The sequence below is a fragment of the Dermacentor variabilis genome, chromosome 7 (assembly GCF_050947875.1).
Source record: "Dermacentor variabilis isolate Ectoservices chromosome 7, ASM5094787v1, whole genome shotgun sequence".
NCBI lineage: Eukaryota > Metazoa > Arthropoda > Arachnida > Ixodida > Ixodidae > Dermacentor > Dermacentor variabilis.
Window position 1 is genome coordinate 100,691,537 of NC_134574.1, and position 20,902 is coordinate 100,712,438.

The following is a 20,902-nucleotide window of genomic DNA, read 5'->3' on the forward strand; positions in this document are numbered from 1 at the left end:
CTACAGATGTTTTTATTCTGTCGGAACACAATAGTCCACCATGCAACAACGCTGCATCAGGTTTGGCACACTCGCAGAACCCGCACGTATTCAATGAACTACCAATAAAACGCAAATAACTAAGACAACTAAGGAAGCAACACGTAGGTGGGTTCTGCGCCAGTTAAATATATGTCCTAGTTATTTGCTATGATGCAGAAGGACTACCAAATATTATATGAAAATAAACATACATAGAGTAATTCGAATTAAGTATTATAGGTCAAGGTCGTACACTGCACGCAAATTGAAAATCATGGAAACATTCTTCTTAATTACGGTCGACACAAGCGTCCTTCCAGTCTGACTTGAAATCAATACGTTCTTCTCGCCTGGCATATCATGAGAATTTACATCTCTATTCTGCCTTGTTCTTCAAAAAAATAGACATTTTTCATCAGGGTTCATCTTCGATCCCTTTGAACAGTTAAAGGCTTTGCCAAAAGCTTCGGAATTCTGCGCCACCTTATTGCAGTCCAGGCCCAAGGGGTCCCTGTCTCCCGAGCTCCTGCACGTCAAATAGCAGAGCGTCATAAAAAAGACCTTGTCCTCTGTAAGCCTTTTGTTCAGAGCGAGGGGTACGCTTCCGTCACGAATGTGGGCTTGCCTGAGGGCTGCGAAGGACATCGCGGAAGCCGGCACTTCAGGGCGCCTGCTCTTGCCGAGATGGGAAAGGCAGGCATCTTTCTGCTTGAATTCACGCTGCGTCGATGCAGTCACGATGCTGCTGACCTTTGTCCCCACTGACGTCCACTGAAGGCCTTCGTTGTCGATGGCCCTCGCCAGCGCAGTTGCCAAGAGGAACAGCAGCCCTCCGTGCAGCATAGCCTTGCTACCGTGTGCGTAGTACGCCGGTTCTGCGATGACAGACATTGCAATCTTCACGGTGTTCAACGCGTAGTCGTAGCTCGCGTAGGACAGGGGAGTGTTCCAGGGCAGCCTCTCCGCTTCCTCGTAGCCTTCGGTCGTGTTCATCAGGAGCATGGTTCTTCTGCTGTCGATCCAATACTCGGCCAAAGAGGCGTCCTTTCCCGGGAACGCGAAGTAGATGCTGTCCAGCACGCCTTCCTTGAGAAGATCGTCTGGAGGCCAAACAGCCATCTTCGCAGCGAGCAGCTTCTTCGAGATGTGGTCCTTACTGGGAGGGTCCATCCAGCTCGACTTCTGGACATTGTCGACGGTCGCCGAAACGAGGCCGTGGAAGCCATCGTCGATGATCTTTCTGTCTGCAGCTGTGAAGCGAGAGACCAGGCTTAGGGCAAGGATGAGGACTCGGTACGGTGCTTCTACGTGGCGGGCGCAATACATAGGTAGCCAAGCTGCTGCTATCTCCGTATCGTTGCCGTAAAAATCCACAAAAAGGCGATAATCTGAGATGGGAGCGTAGTACTGCACAAGGAGCCAAGTTAGGTGCATGTTCAGTTGCCTTCTGTCGTAAGTGGAGATTAGCTTGGCGATTGTCTTCAGCAAGTTGACGTCGCTCACCACGATGGTATCGTCTAAACTGAGTTCCGGTTCCAGAAGGAGGGCACTCTGGAAGCTTTGGCGCCACACGCTGTTCGATACGTTGGGTACGTGGTCTTCTAAATTACCGAAGGAGAACGTCGCCGGCTCAGGTGCTTTCGATGTGAACACGGCGTTCAGTCTTTCGAGCACGTCCTTCTCTACGGCGATAATTTCATCAACGGCACTTTCGTTCAGGCGAGGTCTCGACGCCCTGTCCGGATATAAGCGCTTGCGGTACTGATCCCAGTAGTGAGTGTAGCCGTAGGAGCTTGTGGCCTTCTTGTGATTGCTCCACATGTCGGGGATGTGGAAACCAGGGTACAGCAGGACACGTCTCCCCCGAGAAGATTGATTCGTTGACTTAAACAAATTCACAGTTATCCAGAGCGGGGCTTGCCATTTGTAAGAGACTTTCAGGATGTAATTCAACGGTGAGGGCAATTGTGCAGGCAGCTCGGGCCAGCTTAGCCCTTGGCTCGCTAGAAAATCGAGAAAGAGTTTTGGCTGCGCCTTGTCCGACGCGTAATGAAGGCACTTCTCGTACATGGCCAAAGCTTTCTTTCCGGCAGGGATCTTCTCAGCACCATCACGCAGCATGCTGTGAAACTGTCCGTACCATGACTGCACGAAGCTGTTCATTACGGCCACTTTCGAGCTACCCGGACCAGAGGAATTACGCGCCGCCGAGCAGACGAAGGCGGAGAAATCCTCGCAAGGATCGAGCGTCCAGTCGATATTGTCGGTGAGTAGCTTCGCGTGCTTACGGCAGTCTTCAGTACTGCAGAGCGGCAAGGACTTCTGTCCGCTCGAAGACACAACGTAGATGATTAAGGAGGAAGCGACAAGGATTGTTCCGAAGCACGCCAAGGTTATTGCTATCTTGTTCCGTTTACCGTCCCACATGGCTGTTGACATACCGATGATTGAGGTCGCAACTGCCTTCTGCTGTAATAGACAGGAAAAGGGTTTCAGGAGGGGTGAAATGATGATCAGGGGAACACGCTGCTGAATTAGTTTGTTACACATGCGATGCTATAGCAGCTAAGGCACGGACACAGAAAGGACAAAGGCGGGCGCTTGCGAGCAGTGCTACAGAGAAGAGAATGATATGCGATATGCATGATATTAAAAAATAATAGTGCTAAAAAAACAGTGCTACAGAGAAGAGAATGATATGCGATAAGCATGATATTAAAAAAATAATAGTAATAATTTCTGGGGTTTTATGTGCCAAAACCCCCAATACGATTATGAGGCACATCGTGATTGGAGACGCTGGGTTAATTTTGAACAACTGGGGTCCTTTAACGGGAACTAAATTGCACGGTACACAGTTGATTTTGCATTTCGCCTCCATCGAACTGGTGCCTCCGGGGCCAGGATTCGATTCCGAAACTTCGGGCTTAACAACGCAACACCAAAGTCACTTCGCGACCACGGCGGGTGATATTCATGGTATCTCCAACACAAACAATATATTACATTGCTTACAATCGATGTCGGGAACAAAAAAGTCGCATGTAATATGACGGCTCGTGTGCGCTACTCCTTACAGATAATAACACTTGTGAAACGTGGTTTCTGTTCTCAGGGGTATAAATTAAACAGGGAACCACTGCTGTGTGGCGTGCCTCATACGAAACCTTCGGTGAAGTTTCGGGACGTTGAAACTTACAACTCACTTTTAATACTGATATTGTGTCAGTTTTCTGATACATGTTATTAAAGCAGCAGGTTTTAGCACCTTCGAGCCTTTACTAACTATTCACGCGTGTGGCTGTGTCCTTGCAGTGACACAAGGACATGACAGTTCAGATCGGAACCCTCATGAGTCTTATGACAGTGAGCGATAAGACTTCTCATGCACACAAGTATATGAGGAAACGAAATAAAACCAGCCGCCGTGGTTGCTCAGTGGCTATGGTGTTGGGCTGCTGAGCACGAGGTCGCGGGATCGAATCCCGGCCACGGCGGCCGCATTTCGATGGGGGCGAAATGCGAAAACACCCGTGTGCTTAGATTTTGGTGCACGTTAAAGAACCTCAGGTGGTCGAAATTTCCGCAGTCCTCCACTACGGCGTGCCTCATAATCAGAAAGTGGTTTTGGCACGTAAAACCCCATAATTTAATTTTTTTTAATAAAACGCGGTCAGAGCAGTACTCAAGAGCTTCGTCAAAATAGGGAACCTTTTCCAAGGAAAAAAGCACTAGGAGGCACTCTCAAATTAAACGGAGAGAATGACGGCCGTATTGAGACACACCGCTATGCATGGAGCCATAACTTCAATCCTTAGATCTGAAGTTAAATCACGCCTCAAGATAAAACCACAGAACTAGTTTAACCCTTTGAGGGTCGATTTTTCTTGCCATATGAGACCGCCCAGTGCAGGATCGATTTTTTTATTGCAGATTACTATTCTTCTGAGTGACCTATATCGAAAAAAAAGAATTCCGTAATTTTTCTAGGGTGACCGTAAAGTGAGAAAAAAATATTTTGGGTTGGTATATATCTACTGTTTATTCATGACTAACAACAATACAGAAAGGAAATAAAGTTACAATAATTGAAAATTTGATGCATTGTTATATACATAAGGCTTAGAAAATGTACACACGCGAATATTTTGCAAGTTTAAAATGTTCCTGTTCTTACACTAATAGACAGTCTTAGAATAAGTGCCCCAAACGATTTGGGGCCCCGAAGAAATAGCATCGGAGCCACCGCGCATGCGCGAAACGCGAACTGCGTTTGGGTTTTGCGTTGTACACGCTATTTCCCTGATTTAGCAGGAGCCACAAAAGTTGCCCCAAAATATTTGCGTAAACAAACATGGCGGCACCCATTGAAGCGACGGCTCTAACCTAGCTCCAAACTGGGTTCCATTCGTGGTAATGCGTGAAGTTCGCAAGCTAGGAGAAGTGACTGCTGTTGTCGCTTTCTCAGGTCTAGCGTATTTTCTGAAGATTGATTCATTAGACGCTGCTGATTCCGAATTTGATTGTGGATTTTATGGCTCATAGGCCGAGCACGGCTAAACTTGACTGGTGAAGGCACGTAAAGTTGGTTACTCAAAACTATAAGGGCAACTAATTGTTTTCTGCTTACAGAATAACCTCTAAATAAACTCTAAATTGTAATCAAACGCGAATACACGAAAATCAAAATTACTATTTTTATCATAAAATGGTATACTTTATTTAATTATTTCTAATAGCTTTTCTTTGACGCCGTAGTGGCGCTGTTAGCGCAAGACGCTATCCGCAAACGCAAAGCCCTATTCTGAAATTCTTCACTCCTGCATGCCCCAATGCTAACACCCACAAAGCTCTTTGGGGCCCCAAACTATTGGGGCCCCTGTACTAATAGCTCTAATATTTACGTCCATATGGCGTAATCGAACTGCGTAGGTGAGCGCACTCAAGAAAACTATGCTTGTGTGCCCGTCAAAAAAGCAAACCGTGTGACGAACATCCGCTAATCTTCATCTTATCGCTAACCAGATGCAATTAGATATCGCGAGTCTCCCTCCCCCCCCCCGAAGAAAAAGAAAAGGAAACGCATCCACGGCGGCATCCTTCCTATGCGCACCTCTGTGAGCACTAGATGAGCGAGAAGCAGGTGGTCGCCCGTTGAGCGATTAGTAACGAGATAGCCATCAGTTTTGTTAGCGCAAGAAGCCAAAAGCGCCTGCGGAACAAAACACAAACCGCCGCACGCCCGCGCGCGCGAGTAAAACCCCTTGTTGCGTTTCGCCTGCGACACGCGGTTTTGCCGGCGCGACTGCGGCGGGGCGGCAGACATTTTGGCCCGTTCGGCGTCGCCGCAACGCTCCCCGCCAGGCGTTTCCAGGCGTTTCCAGGCATGTTCCGATGCCACGTGTCTTCATGTGCGTGTGTGAGTGTATGTGCCATTGTGCCCGAACCAGGCGATGCGACAGCAGGGGTCACCCTCTCCTTCCAGTCATTGTGCCCGAACCAGGCGGTGCGACAGCAGGGGTCACCCTCTCCTTCCAGTCTTTGTGCCCGACCGGCGGCAGTGTGCGTCACCTTAGCCCATTGTACAATCACGTGCTCATCTATTGAGGGGTTCCTTCTTGCCCTCAACTGCGAGAGTATAAAAACAGCTGCCCCCGGACGCCAAAAGGAGGGCTCCGATTTCTTCTGTTGAGTAAAGTGCTCTCCCGTCTCTCTACTTCGGTCAACCTGACCGCCAACTCTTTGCGATGTTAAAATAAACAAGTTGTTTTGTTGTTACCAGTCGACTCATGCTTTGCCGGGACCTTCGGATGCTTCCAGTTGTACCCCAGGCCGCCAGGCCAACGCTACCCTTGGGGCTTGCGACCCAGGTACAACCACGGGCGTCAGCGCCGAGTTCCCAACAGATCGTACCAGCGGTGCGATTCAAACAACTGTCTGCCAGCGGTGAGATCGCGACAACGGAGGCCAGCAGCGAAGAGATGCAGTTGACTGTATGCTGAGCAGCTCAACGACGATCCGGGAGCAGTGCAACGAGCCCTGTGTGACGACTGGTTGCCTGCAGCGGAACGACTGCGCGGAATTCCTGCCTGCGAGGTTTGGTGAGTGCGGGACTTTCTTCTTCTGAGCTTTGCCAGGCTTTTGTTAGTGTCAGAAACAGAGCTGGTAATTGTGGTTGTCGTTGCTGCCGGGTTAGTTTGCGGCAAGACAATAGTAAGCAGTAGAGAAAGCAGCATTCAGAGCAGCCATGGATTTGAAGTCGTTGCGCAAACCGAAATTGTTGGAGCTTGCAAGAGAGTTGGGTCTGGATGTCTCAGACAAACTAAGAAAACCTGAACTGCTAAAGGCTATTCTTGAGTTAGAAGCTGAGGATGACGAGCTGTCGGAATGCCTTGAGACCATTGAAGAGAGGGAGACTGCAAAAAGACAGGAGCGCGAACTTAAAGAGCAAAAAGAAAAAGAAGAGCGCGAAAGTAAAGAACAGAAAGAGCGAGAGCAACAAGAGAAAAAAGAAGAGCGTGACCGTCAACACGCTTTGGAAATGAAGCGTCTCGAAATAGAGATGGAACGCGCTCGTAATGGAAGTCAGGCACACGGTGCAGGAGAACGCGTATTGTTCAAAATGACTGACCTGATGCGGCCGTTTAAGCTTGGAGAGGACATTGGTTTGTTCCTGGTTAACTTTGAGCGAACGTGCGAGAAGCAGGGGTTCTCTCGGGAAACGTGGCCACAGCGCTTGCTCACTTTGTTACCCGGCGAGGCGGCCGACGTAGTCGCTCGCTTGGATAGAGAGGAGGCAGAGGATTTCGACAAAGTAAAATCGAGTCTGCTAAAAAAGTACCGGCTGTCTGCGGAGGCGTTCCGTCGGAAGTTTCGGGAAAATGAGAAAGGCAGAAGTGAGTCATATACAGAGTTTGCGTATAGGCTTATGTCAAACATGCAGGAGTGGCTCAAAGAAGAGAAAGCGTTTGGTGACCACGATAAAGTTCTGCAGTGCTTCGGGCTAGAACAGTTTTATAGTCGGTTACCGGAGAACGTGCGATACTGGGTCTTGGATAGGCCAGACGTTTGTACGGTGGCTAAAGCCGCTGAGCTAGCCGAGGAGTTTGTGACGCGTCGGGCTCGCGGAGCTAAGGACGGTCAAAAGGGTGAATTTGGCTCGAAGTTTGAGAGGCCGAAGTTCACACCCATGAGAGCAAAGGGGAACACGCGTAGTGCGGATGCGAGTGGAAGCAGTGCGACCGAACCTAAGGAGACGGCGGCAGCCGAAGCCGAACGCAGAAAGCGGTTCGAGATGAGGCAAGCGCGCGTTTGTTATACGTGCCAGAAGCCGGGTCACTTTTCGGCGCAGTGTCCGGAAACAACACCAAAAGTTGTGTTTTTTTCAATAGGCAGCACTGACGAGAACATGAAGCTTCTCGAGCCTTACATGCGAGACCTCCTCGTGAACGGGAAAGAGTGCCGAATGCTTCGCCATTCCGCAGCTACGATGGATGTAGTTCACCCGTCTTATGTAGAACCCCATATGTTCACGGGCGAGTGCGCATGGATCAAGCAAGCCGTGGAAGCTCATAGCGTGTGTCTGCCGGTAGCAAAAGTGCTTATTGAAGGACCTTTCGGAGCGCTTGAGACGGAGGCGGCAGTGTCATCTATGCTACCCCCCCAGTACCCGTACCTATTTTCAAACAGGTCCGATCACCTCCTGCGCGAGAAGGGGCTTTTATTTGGTGAAGCTAGTGTTCAGGCCTTAACCAGATCGAAGGTTCGGGAGCTCGCTGCAAAGGCGGTAGTTGCGGGGCCGACGTTATCAAACAACGAAAAAGGGTCAGAGGCGCAGCAAGCTGATATTCAGAGCACGCCCGAACTGAATAAACTTGAGTCTGTAACGTTAAAGGCGCCAGATACTGGAGAGGAAACGCCCGACACGGGAAAGTTAGAAGAGCTATCTACTGATTTGCTCATCGGGCCTACGTCAGACGGACTTGATAGGTTGCTAAAAGTCAGCAGGTCGGCTTTGATAGCCGAGCAAAAGAAGGATTGTAGCCTAGAAAACATACGCTGCAATGTCAAAGAAGGTATCGCCAGGAAAACTGCGCGTTTTGTGGAAAGAGGTGGAGTCCTGTACCGGAAGTATCTAGACCGCCGAGGAGTGGAGTTCGATCAGCTGATCGTGCCTCAATGCTATCGTCAGGATCTGTTGCGCTTGTCACACGGGGGTTCGTGGTCCGGACACCTAGGAGTTAAGAAAACTAAGGACCGTCTCTTGCAAGAGTACTATTGGCCAGGGTGTTTTCGGGACGCAGACCACTTCGTGAGGTCATGTGACACCTGTCAGCGGGTGGGCAAACCAGGGGACAAATCGAGGGCGCCGTTGAAATTGGTACCTATCATTACGGAGCCTTTTAGACGGCTCGTTATTGATACAGTGGGACCTCTGCCGGTAACAGCCACGGGGTACAGACACATTTTGACTGTGATCTGCCCAGCGACAAAGTTCCCTGAAGCAGTGCCGCTTAAAGAACTCAGCTCAGTTGAGATAGTTAATGCACTACTGTCCATATTTGCGCGAGTTGGTTTTCCTGCGGAAATCCAATCAGATCAGGGCACAGTGTTTACTAGCGCTTTGACGACAACTTTTCTCGAAAGGTGTGGGGTAAAGCTGCTACACAGCTCAGTGTACCACCCACAGTCGAATTCCGTTGAGAAGCTCCACTCCGTCATGAAGCGCGTGTTGAGAGCGTTGTGTTTTGAACATCGAACTGACTGGGAGCTGTGTCTGCCTGGGGTGATGTTTGCTTTAAGGACCGCGCCGCATGCGGCTACGGGGTTTTCGCCAGCTGAACTGGTGTACGGTCGCTCGCTTCGGTCTCCGCTTCGCATGCTTCGAGAATCATGGGAAGGCAGGGGCGACGACCCAGTCGTGGCGGAATACGTGCTTAAGCTCCTCGAACGCTTAAGAAGGGCACAGGAGTTGTCAGGTGAAGCAATGGCAAAGGCCCAGCAGAGGGCCAAGGTTTATTATGATCGGACCGCCAGGGCCCGTCGTTTTGAGGTGGGCGATGAGGTCATGATATTGCGCACATCGCTAAACAACAAACTAGACGTGCAGTGGGAGGGCCCCGCACGAATTGTTCAGAAACTGTCGGACGTTAACTACGTGGTAAGTCTGCCAGGAAAGCGGAAAGCACAGCAAGTTTACCACTGTAATCTGCTCAAACCTTATAGACAAAGGGAAGCAGTGGTGTGCATGATGGTAAACGTTCCTGAAGAGCTTCCGGTCGAGCTTCCGGGACTAGGCTCAGTGACGAACAGGGAAGACACCGGTCAAGTCATTAGTGACCTTATCAGTAAAGCACCGCTGTCGCCCGAGCAGAAAACCGAACTACACCAGCTATTACAAGAGTTTCAAGGTCTGTTCTCTGAGAGGCCTGGTAGGACTTCTGTACTTACTCATGATATAGAACTTACCTCCCCAGAGCCAGTACGATCCAAGGCGTATCGGGTGTCACCCCGCCAGAGCGATATTATGGAGGCTGAGGTAAAGAAAATGCTACAGCTCGGTGTTATTGAGGCAGGTGAGAGTGATTATACCTCCCCTTTGATTTTAGTTGAGGTACCGGGCAAGGAACCTCGTCCTTGCGTCGACTACCGCAGGCTTAATTCCATCACTAAGGATCAAATTTATCCGATCCCTAACATCGAGGAGCGCCTTGAGAAAGTTAGTAGCGCTCAGTTTATTTCCACCCTAGATCTTGTCAGGGGTTATTGGCAGGTTCCACTTACAGAAGAGGCTAGTAGGTATGCGGCGTTCATTTCACCAATGGGAACATTCCGTCCTAAAGTGTTGAGTTTTGGTTTGAAGAACGCGCCATACTGTTTTTCAAGCCTCATGGATAAAGTGTTGCGGGGACAGCAAGAATTCGCTTTACCGTATCTAGACGACGTAGCGATATTCTCCGCATCCTGGTCTGAGCATATGGCACACTTGCGGGCAGTGCTAACCCGCCTGCGCGAAGCGGGCTTGACAGTCAAGGCTCCTAAGTGCCAGTTAGCACAGGCCGAGGTTGTCTACCTCGGTCACGTGATTGGTCAGGGTCGTCGCCGCCCCTCTGAAATAAAAGTGGCCGCTGTGCGAGACTTTCCGCAACCGCGCACCAAGACCGATATTCGGTCGTTCTTGGGTGTCGCCGGCTACTATCAGAGGTACATCCCTAGGTACTCTGATATCGCGGCTCCCCTGACGGATGCTCTAAGAAAGACAGAGCCTCAAACAGTCGTCTGGGACGAGACAAAGGAAAGAGCTTTTAGCGCCCTAAAGAGTGCCCTAACAAACCAGCCTGTGCTACGATCGCCAGACTATACAAAAGGGTTCATTGTTCAGTGCGATGCTAGTGAGCGAGGCATGGGCGTTGTACTGTGCCAACGGGAAAAGGGAGAAGTAGAACACCCCGTCCTGTATGCTAGTCGTAAGCTGACCAGTCGTGAGCAGGCGTATAGCGCCACCGAGAAAGAGTGTGCATGTCTCGTGTGGGCCGTTCAGAAATTGTCATGCTATCTAGCCGGCTCGAGGTTTATCATTGAGACGGATCACTGCCCTCTCCAATGGCTGCAGACCATCTCTCCCAAAAATGGCCGCCTCCTGCGCTGGAGCCTCGCTTTACAACAATATTCCTTTGAGGTGCGTTACAAAAGGGGGAGTCTCAACGGTAACGCCGATGGCTTAAGTCGAAGCCCCTAACGTAGGAATCAGCCTCAAAATTGTTGGTTACTGATGTTTTTCTTCCTGAGGCAGGATTTTTTTAACATATTGCTTTTGTTTAGTGTTTCAAAGTGATGATATGCTTTCTAGTGCAATTTTCCAATTTGTGGACGCGTTCTGAGTGATGCTAGACTACTGTAAGGAACTAGGCAGTGGTATAAAAAGGGGAAAGAGCCTGGCAGGGCTTAGTGAGGGTTGTGCCGTGCTTGCTGACTGAGCGGTTGAGTTTCAGCGTAGTTCTAACGCTTGCCGGGAACGAGAACAAAAATGTGAACTCTCCCGAAGTCACTTTGCAGTGTCCCGTGCGAACCTGAACGAGAGAACGAGGCCTTCTCTGTGCGCTGCGCTCAAGAAACGTCGAGGGACGCCCGACTTCGGTTATGAGCATCATCGAGCGACATCCCTCCGGACAGCGGATGCAGTCCCCTGTCCATCGGGATCTCCTTCCCCCGGCGGGGCGGTCTGTTGCGTTTCGCCTGCGACACGCGGTTTTGCCGGCGCGACTGCGGCGGGGCGGCAGACATTTTGGCCCGTTCGGCGTCGCCGCAACGCTCCCCGCCAGGCGTTTCCAGGCGTTTCCAGGCATGTTCCGATGCCACGTGTCTTCATGTGCGTGTGTGAGTGTATGTGCCATTGTGCCCGAACCAGGCGATGCGACAGCAGGGGTCACCCTCTCCTTCCAGTCATTGTGCCCGAACCAGGCGGTGCGACAGCAGGGGTCACCCTCTCCTTCCAGTCTTTGTGCCCGACCGGCGGCAGTGTGCGTCACCTTAGCCCATTGTACAATCACGTGCTCGTCTATTGAGGGGTTCCTTCTTGCCCTCAACTGCGAGAGTATAAAAACAGCTGCCCCCGGACGCCAAAAGGAGGGCTCCGATTTCTTCTGTTGAGTAAAGTGCTCTCCCGTCTCTCTACTTCGATCAACCTGACCGCCAACTCTTTGCGATGTTAAAATAAACAAGTTGTTTTGTTGTTACCAGTCGACTCATGCTTTGCCGGGACCTTCGGATGCTTCCAGTTGTACCCCAGGCCGCCAGGCCAACGCTACCCTTGGGGCTTGCGACCCAGGTACAACCACGGGCGTCAGCGCCGAGTTCCCAACAGATCGTACCAGCGGTGCGATTCAAACACCCTTAAACTTCGTAAAGTACTGCCACGCTTTGAAGAATGCCGCCTCCTCCTCGCGCGATCTGGCCGAGGCCGACGCCGCGTCGCTATTGGCCTAATAGCATCACGTGGGCCCTCGCGCCGTGCATCAGCGCCATTTTTGCTCGAGCAGCGTCTACGGAGTGGCGAGGAGCGCATGTTGGCGCCGTCGCTACGCTCGAGCAGTGTAGGCGGCGCCATGGTCGAGGAGGGAGCGTGAGAGAGAGGAGAAACGACGAGGAGTGAAGGCGGAGAAGGAAAGTGTCACTACTTTACGAAGTTTAAGGAATTTTATGCGCGAGCAGTAGTATGTAGACGCGCGGGAGCAGGTCTATTCGACTCAGCCAAGTTTCTCTGCGCCTTCTGGACCTATTCACTGTGCATTGCACCTAGACCCTCGATTGCCCAGGCGCAGCAGGGCACCCTGCACCCCCGTGCTCGACTGAACGGCGTGCAAGGCAAGGTGCCGCCACGGTGCAGCGCACCCTTGAACCTTGCAGCGAGTGGGTGCAGCCCGGCACACCGTAACTGACACCCCCTCCACCTTTTCGTTTGTGGTGCCGTGCACCTGTTTCTGAATCGAACAAACCTAGCAAACTGGCTCTAAAACAAACCGTGCAACGAAAACGGAGAGAGGGAGGCGCGAGAAAAAAATTCCCTGTATTGCCACATAGTGGCAGCACATGCCAGGAAAAAAAAAAGTTAGGAAATTGGCGCGCGTTTTAAACGTACAGACGGCGCCGTAAATATACGGCATCTACCATTTTGGACTTCTTCGCGGTGCCGTATATTCACGTCACTGACACTCAAAGGGTAAAGGCTAGCAGTAAGCGTGTATTAAAAGAAAGCGAAGCAGGAAAAACATGCGTGAGCTCTGTGTCCATTTAAAAGTGGGAAATAAGAATGAAATGTGCTTCGAGGAACGGCTGAGCAACACCGACGGGAAGAGGCCCGCCGAGCCACGTCTCAGCCCGTCCGCGGAGTAAATCAGTGCAAGGACCCCTTCTGCGGGTTGAATATAGCTTCACGAGTGCACGGCATTCATGCCTAATGCATGTTTTGCATTGACGTCATTGTCGCTGCCATCTTGGTGCACTAGCAGATCGAGAAGCTGCGCAAACAGGGAACGTGGCAGCAGCATACCGGGCGCATCTCACTCTGAGCGACAACATGCCCACAGCGATAATCCGGTGAAGAACGATGAGCGTCGAAAAGCAAAACAATCTACGCGTGATTGGACGGCACACTGAAGTCATCATGGCAGCCACGTTCGGGCATTAGCACGTTGAGATGGCGGGTCCCGTCCGTGATGTCACGCGTGAACTCTCTACACATCGTTCTAACGCCCTCCACACCAGCGCTCCCATCACCCCCTCCTAGCCCCTGTTAGCACAAAATTTCAACATCTGCTTCACAATGTTGTGAGAATCAATCAAACTAAAAGAATTTAATTATGGGGTTTTACGTGCCAAAACCACTTTCTGATTATGAGGCACGCTGTAATGGAGGACTCCGGAAATTTCGACCACCTGGTGTTCTTTAACGTGCACCTAAATCTAAGTACGCGGGTGTTTCCGCATTTCGCGCCCATCGAAATGCGGCCGCCTTGGTCGGGATTCGATCCCGCGACCTCAGCAGCCTAACACCATAGCCACTGAGCAACCACGGCAGGTCAAACTAAGTGTGCCGTCACCTGCGGTGTGGGGCCGGCTTGAGCAGCTTCTGGTCGCGGTGGATCCTGATTCTTCGCCGTGGGTGATGCCGCATCAGCTTTGCCGGCACCACTTGCCTCCTTTGTAGCCGTGGTGTTTCCTTTGGTGCCTGAGGGTACCGATGGAACGCCTCTTGCCGCAGGATCCTCTCCGGGTCCATCGCGGGCAGCGCCCTTGCCATGGCTGGTAGCAGCCCGGCGTCCCTTGCCCTCCTTGGCGCTCGGCTTCTGCGATTTACCCCGATGTCATGCGTCATCGAGAGTTATGCAAAGGTGTGAATACACAGCAAGCAATCGGTGCGTGAAATCACGGGACGACGCTGGGTGTGCAGAATGTGCAGTCATGTTTTTTTTTTTTTTCAATTCCGCGCCCACGTCACTCCACGCCTCCGGATCAATTCTGACCACCTCGGTTTCTTTAACGTATGCTTAACGGCCGGAACATGATTGTTTTTGCCTTCCGCTTCCATCGCAACGCGGCCGTCACAGCGGGAATTAAAAATTGGAGGACGCCTAAGGTGCGCATTCAAGAGTGGAACGCGATAGCTTCCCGGCAACTGCAGCTTATGTAACCGTAATGTTTACCGCGAAACAATGGCGGCCAGCGCTACGCGCGAAGGCGAGCTTTCTGGTAGAAACGCTGCCTCTTTCGTTGGCCTCCTCCGGAGGTATATAGTGCACAGCCGCGCCAGAAAAAAAAGATCATGTTCAGGTTTCTGTTATTGTTTCGCAATTTTAATATTTAAGTATGAAAAGAGTTAATGTAAAAAAGCATACACTCTCGGCGTTTTGTTTCATCACATTTGTTTGTGGGCTCGCGAAATTCGCGAAATTCCGAGGAATAACAATGTCAAGAATGTAAGAAAAGGAATGAGCAACGTTAGTGATAGAATGGTGTAGAAATATAACCTGCATATACCGAATGCCATACAGCAAGGCGTGTAATGTACATATACCTAAATATGTGCGGGAATTTTTGCTCACGGGACGTCGGCGCAGTACGCCGACGCCGACATCGCCTTTCCTTCGACACGGGGCCTTTAAAAAAAAGGACGACTGTGAACTCAGCAAGCCAACGACATAACCACTGGGCTGTGACAACGTGTCGCGTCGTCGCACATACCAAACATTGAATCCTAACAAACCAAAAAGAAGATAAAAGACGACACTTCGTTTTTAATAAGGAATTGTTGCAATCGCGGTAGTAGAAAGGAGCCCACGTTTGGTGCGACCAAATGCACGTCCTGACTGCCTCGACTTTCGTGCACTTTTCTATCGGGTTCTCATATTTGTCGAAACACGAATTGACGTCAGTAACCACGTTTACATCACTAAAATGCCCATCGGCTTAATTGAAGGACTTCATGCCTTTGCAATCTGCAATGAATGCACACGACGAACAAAAGCGACACGAACATGCAAGAGTAGCGCCCCGATGAGCTGGGGCTGCAATCACTGCATCTGGAATGCCTCGGCCGTTGCCTCTGCATGATGCACTGCATGGCCACTCATTTCGGGCTTCTGCTGCCGGGCCCTCGACGTCCCCACATGATAGGTCGAAAGCCACGGGTAAAATGACATCGGTTTACCAACCCACACAATTATACAACACTCACTGGAAATCCGGAGCGCTATCACAGAGAATGTAGACACGCTGACATAACTCCTAAGCCTCGCGAACCACTAGAACTAGTAATTTATGCAGAACGTCATCCGACAAAGGCTGCAACCATCTCTTGAATCCAAAGGCTTCCTTCCAGACACTCTAAGGTTACTGGACTAACATGTGTACGCGAGACATACTTCTATATTTAAAGGACGAAGTCATGAAGAGTCCATGTTTCGTGCAAACCAGAACTCTACAGGTGCTCTGGACCTCCGTGGATCGTTCGACGTCTCGCATGAAGTAATCCTGGACACTCTCGCCTCCGTTCGATGCGTACGACGGGTTCACGACTATGGCACGGCCATTCTCGCCGACAAAACTGCAACCACAGGATTAGGCCCATATCGCACTTACACCGTCAAGCTAGCCGGACGAGGCAGCCCACAACGCTCCGTATTATCCACAGAGCTACTTGAAGCCAGAAGGATGGAGTTAAGACAAAATCATGCTATATATACTGGGTATCCCACCATATCTAGAGCCAACAAATTAAAAATGAAAGGTTCGTCGGAGGCGAATTCAACCGAACGCATACTATTCGCAATAGCCTATAGTAACTCAGACAAGTTTCTGTTCTACCCATAACTCGCTAATTAATTAGTTTTAATTACCGAACCATTTATTTGTTGGCTGAGCACCCAAGTATGATACGCAGATTTGTACAGCACCTTAAGAAACTACAGATCTAGTTGTTTCCTCTACGAAACGTCTCACGTAGTCGTTTTTTCTGCGTTGCAAATACCGCGAAATATGAAAAAAGGCCACGTGATGGAGCGCTTGCGCAGCGGTATCGTGCTGCTCTCAAGCGTGCGTTCGGTGAACATTGTCGGCTCCTGTCGTATGACGGCGAAAATGCATGCTGCTGGCCGAGCCCTGCCGATGAGACAATTAACGCCCTGCCGTTCCCTCGTCGCCATTCATGATGTAGTCCACCTTGTTCACCAAACGCACACTTGAGTGTAGCACAATACCACTGCGCAAACGCTCCTTCACGTGACTTTCTTCACATTTCGAGGGCTTTACTTGCGACCCGGAAAAAAGGACTACGTGAGACGTATCGTAAAGGAAGCAACTCGATCGGTGGTTTCTGAAGGTGATCTACAAATCTGAGTATCATACTTGGGGTTCTCTGCCAATGATTAAAAATGTTGGGTAATTAAACTTGTTTAATTATTTAGTTATGGGGAAAACGATAAAATTGTATGAGTTGTTATAGGCTATTGCGAATAGCACGCCTTCGGTTCAATTCGCTTCCGATGCGCTTTTCATTTGTAAATCCTTGGCTCAATTTATGTGGGACACCCTGTGTATACGAAGGTTATATACCTGCGGCGAATGCTAGCAAAAGAGCCTATGTAGCCCCCCCGTACGCCGACCCATAAGGCAGTACCAGTGAGCAAATCCTTGCTCATCGGAATACCTAAATAAATTTCTACATGAAACCTTAACGTATAATGTTGGCTGTTAATTAGGTGTATAGATAAGGCGCCCTGGTGAATTTATACAAATAGTACATAATGTTAAGAGTATGTTCTATTTGATTTGCCCATTTGTGTACCACTGGGCCCGTGCCCACCATTGTCCAATCCTCCAGAATCACAGGAGGTAGTACGCGTAGGTGTCGTGCAACCATAATGCATCGGGGCCTTCCTGCTCGCGACATGGGTGCATTCGGAGACACCTCACTGTCCCTCAAACTGATTATTTGGTGCCAGCATTTTGCTTCATAGCTTGTGAGCGATCGATGTGAGGATCAACGTAAAAATTGCACGAGATTAAAAAAACTCGGTGACTTTTGGAGAGAACAAGCATAAATCGTGCATTCGGTCGCGCACTGCGTAGTATGAAAGTAAGCAGAATAGTATACGCGTCGCCGTTATCTGTTGGAATTTTATTACACGCCGCTCGACTGAAACTACGTTTGGAGAAAATTCCAACTTGTGTTCAAGATTTACAGATATGCTTTTCTTTTTTTTTCGCCCTTGCTTGCTTGTTCAACCTTGAAGGCTTGCCTGTTTCCGCCTCTTCCAACAGAGGGATCGTGGAGACACAGTAGCCACCATCACTGCCACACGGAGTAACACTTAACAAGGGCTCGAAACCGCTATTATGCGTACAATGTTTCAAACAGTCTAGTCATATGCGGGCGACATTGTGAACTATGCGAGTTAAATACAAGCAACATAAATTGTCATTGGAACTGTTCGAAAGAAACAGCTTTTCTGGAATTTGCGTTGCCAATCTGCAAGGACGCAAAGCGTTTTGTATCTCTTTAAATTATTGTTCGATGCTCACTTGTCAGGATGCTTCGGCACCCGTTGTGTGAGCATTCTTCTGCCCGATATGCTTGTGCAACTGTCATCGTTTATTGCAACGCATACACTCGCCCCTTTCGTTGGAACACCATAGTGCGGCAGCCGCTCCATGGTGTCGCATCCATTAGTCTTTGCGGAACATAGTGCGGCGTGCGGTGAGCCTTTCGGTTGCTGGGCCGACTTTCTCGCTCTAATTTGATCCCGTAAGGCTCCCTCCTATAGCTTTCCCTTCCTGCGTGATTCTCGTAAAGCCTGCATCGCTGTATATATATATATATATATATATATATATATATATATATATATATATATATATATATATATATATATATATATATATATACATATATATATATATACACTTCTGTCGCTGCTTTCACGTATATGAATTACTAATGTTTATATACCACCTAAGGTTAGGCCGTCTTCATACGTACATCAACATAGAGCGCTTAAACAAGTGTGTACCGGGTGTCCCAGCTAACTTTAGCGCGAGTTTAAAAATATTCATATGCGACGCAGCTGGACAGAACAAAGGTAATGTTATTCGCCGCCGCTGGGAGATACTCAAATTATATTATAATTAGATAAAGTATTATACTTAGATGAAAAGTGTTAATCAGAAAATTGTAGAGCGACGTGAAAACTCCCGATACAGCTCTGTGTTGCTGTTCAATACGTGCTGCATAAAAGTGTTTTCGAGCGTGAAAGAAGCCCAGAAATGGTCAAATCGCCACGCTACTGGACGCTCGAAGCACTTTGCGTGCATTCGCGAGCTTCATTCACGCCTGGGAAAAAAAAAAAAACTTCTTGTGGCCGCCGACGCCAGAGAACTGCTGGCTTACATGCGCGGGAGAACCCGGTGACGAGCTGACGCTTGCCGGAGAACCGAGTTTCTTCGGCGACAGCGATTGCTGCTTGCCAACAGCTCGCCGGATCTGGCGACCAGGGCTGACCGCGGCACCGGCGATCGGAGTAGCCGCCTCGGACGCTGCAGCCGCGGCATTCCTGGAAGGCGACTTCACGCCGTGCGCTCGAGAATGGTGCCCGGCTTTGTGCGGGGGCGCAGGGCTGGGAGAGCCGCTGGCGATCGGAGAAACGGCCTCGGTCGGTGCGGCCGCGGGATCATTGGAAGGGGACCCTGTCGGCTGCTCCTTTCCTTGCGGGCGCTCTTCGGGTGCTTGCTCGTCGCTCTTCATGTCCATAGTGTATTAAACTGTTGAACAGGGCCAGTGATATATATAAAAAATTACCTTCTGAGGCTTTACGCTCAAGTTCAACACTCACCCGTAAATACGGTCCGCGCGATCATTATTAATTTCTTTTTTTGTTTTTTGCTATTCGCCGCCACTAGAATGCAGCCTCAGCGACCGGGATCGAATCCATCACGTTCGCTTTGAGCACCGAAACGTCGTGACGACAGAGCTACCGCGGCGTGTAGTAGTTCGTGCCTGCGGCGTGATTCCCCGCTCGCAAGTAGTTGGGGACAGCCAGGCGGGAAGGGTACCGGATAAGACAAGTGCACATGCGTTGCCTATCGTCGTCAGATTATCTCTTCGCGCTGTCACCAAATGTAGAACATCTGGCCCAGTGAACGGGTGCTGTCTCTGTTCTGTCCTTTACCATGTATATATAGACACGCTATATAGCCATGGGCTAGCAAGTAGATATAGAAATCTAAAGAGCGCGAAGGACTCGAAAAACAAGAACACAAGCGTCAAAAGCGGTGATCGTCAACTGAGTTAGCGGTAGACCAGTGCTCTGTCGTTTGTATTCTTGCTTGTACTGCACTTATTGCTGTGTTTAGGCTTCGACCGCTGTGGCGCGTTGTTAGTCCCAGGTCAGGCGCTGCAATGAAACATGGCTCTTCTGATGTCAACAGAAAGATATAGCATTGCGGAAATGTGTAAGTGACGACGTATAGTACTGTGATACGTCCAGGGAGGTCATTCTGTAAGCGTCCAGTTAGTGGACATGTACATATCGTCTGCTGCTGAAGTGCTGTTTGGCTGGGGTCGCCTGTCTCCTTCTGACGTGTACTTCAGCGCAGCCAATCAGAACTTCAATAGCAGAAGAATGGCCATGTCCACCAGGTGGACATATACAGGATACATCCCCCCGTTCCCCTTATACCCAGGAACACCGCTGCTGGCGACGTCATGCGAGTGGGTGTTCATTAAAGGCGTAAACTTATTTTTCTTGAAGATGGTTGATTGTATTTCACTCACATTATACCTGAAACTTCACGACAGTGATACAAGCATCGCGCATCAACTTCATGCGGCATTTTGTTAGTACAAATGAGGATGAAAATGCGCGTAAATATGAATAAAAAAAGAACTTGATGTACGCTGGCACATCCCGGACCTCAAATATCCACCGATGGAAATGGCTCTAGCTTATTTTAGTGAGTTCAAAATAACCGCCAATCGTTTCTTTTTTCGCCGAAGCCACGCGTAGTCGTGACTTGCCACAATAACTGCTACCTTGTATTCCTATTTTGTGACGGAGGTCTCCAACTTCTCCTGCTGCCGGCTTCGAATGGAAAGACCTGCGAACACAGTCAACCAGTCTTTCTTTCAGTGTAACGGCAGCCGGGAAAGTGACGGCGTTTTGAGACAAATGCGCAGGGGGATTGCTTCTATCTCTTATTTGTATAGAGCTTACAATAGGCGTGCACGCAAAAACGAAAATGTTAAGTTGAATTTCATCCACGGTTTCCAAACACACTCCTGACTCCTCAGGGAAATGTTGAAATCTCAGAAATCCACATCTCCGACGAGGAAAATGAACTACTGCCGACGCTGAGTCATCGCACAGGTTACGCTACGGGCAGCAGGTCAAGTTACGCTGTCGTTTGTTTATTGTCAAGGCTCCCGGGCAATGTAACTGGCACTACTGTTGTCGGGCGGGTTTTTTTTGAAACACTAACCATGCTGAACATAAACATAACACGCTCCGTTTTTTATTATACACACTTTTCTTTTTGCATGAAGACAGTGGCCCGAAGCGCAACCAAGATAAGACGGTGCACCATATGGCTGGTGAGAGTGAATAAGTAACGTGACGGTGCAAGCTCCGGTTAAATCTGCCCCTATCATGGAGGCATCTTGATCCGACACCACTACCGGATTACATTAAGTGGCTCCAGAATAATAAGTGACATAAGAATTACTAACGTGAAAAGCAAAGCTGGCTTTATATATTAAATTACTAGCCACATGCCGTAAGCACACCATGTCTTAAATTTATCGATGGTGGTTGGAAAGTTTTACTTTCCCGTG

General features: G+C 49.7%; 1 protein-coding gene across 2 annotated transcripts; it reads right to left on the minus strand.

Moving 5' to 3' along the window:
* On the minus strand, nt 1-18,933 carry LOC142587696 (neprilysin-like). 2 transcript variants are annotated; one of them, XM_075698877.1, is made up of 3 exons: nt 18,464-18,933; nt 13,620-13,865; nt 1-2,487 (listed from the first exon to the last, which is right to left on the minus strand). In XM_075698877.1, the coding sequence occupies exons 1-3, from the start codon at nt 18,821-18,823 to the stop codon at nt 415-417; spliced, it is 2,679 nt and encodes an 892-aa protein (XP_075554992.1). In that variant the 5' UTR covers nt 18,824-18,933; the 3' UTR covers nt 1-414. The 2 variants fall into 2 exon arrangements, with proteins under 2 accessions (XP_075554992.1, XP_075554991.1); XM_075698876.1 differs by having other exon boundaries at nt 1-2,490.
* Nucleotides 18,934-20,902: the final 1,969 nt, after the last annotated feature.

Excerpts from the sequence above, each read along its gene's own strand:
- LOC142587696 (XM_075698876.1), bottom strand. The coding sequence starts at position 18,823 with ATGGACATGAAGAGCGACGAGCAAGCACCCGAAGAGCGCCCGCAAGGA. Across the intron at positions 13,866-18,463 it reads CACCGGGTTCTCCCGCGCAT|AAGCCGAGCGCCAAGGAGGG; the intron begins GTAAGCCAGCAG and ends GGTAAATCGCAG. Across the intron at positions 2,491-13,619 it reads AAGCCGGCCCCACACCGCAG|CAGAAGGCAGTTGCGACCTC; the intron begins GTGACGGCACAC and ends TGTCTATTACAG.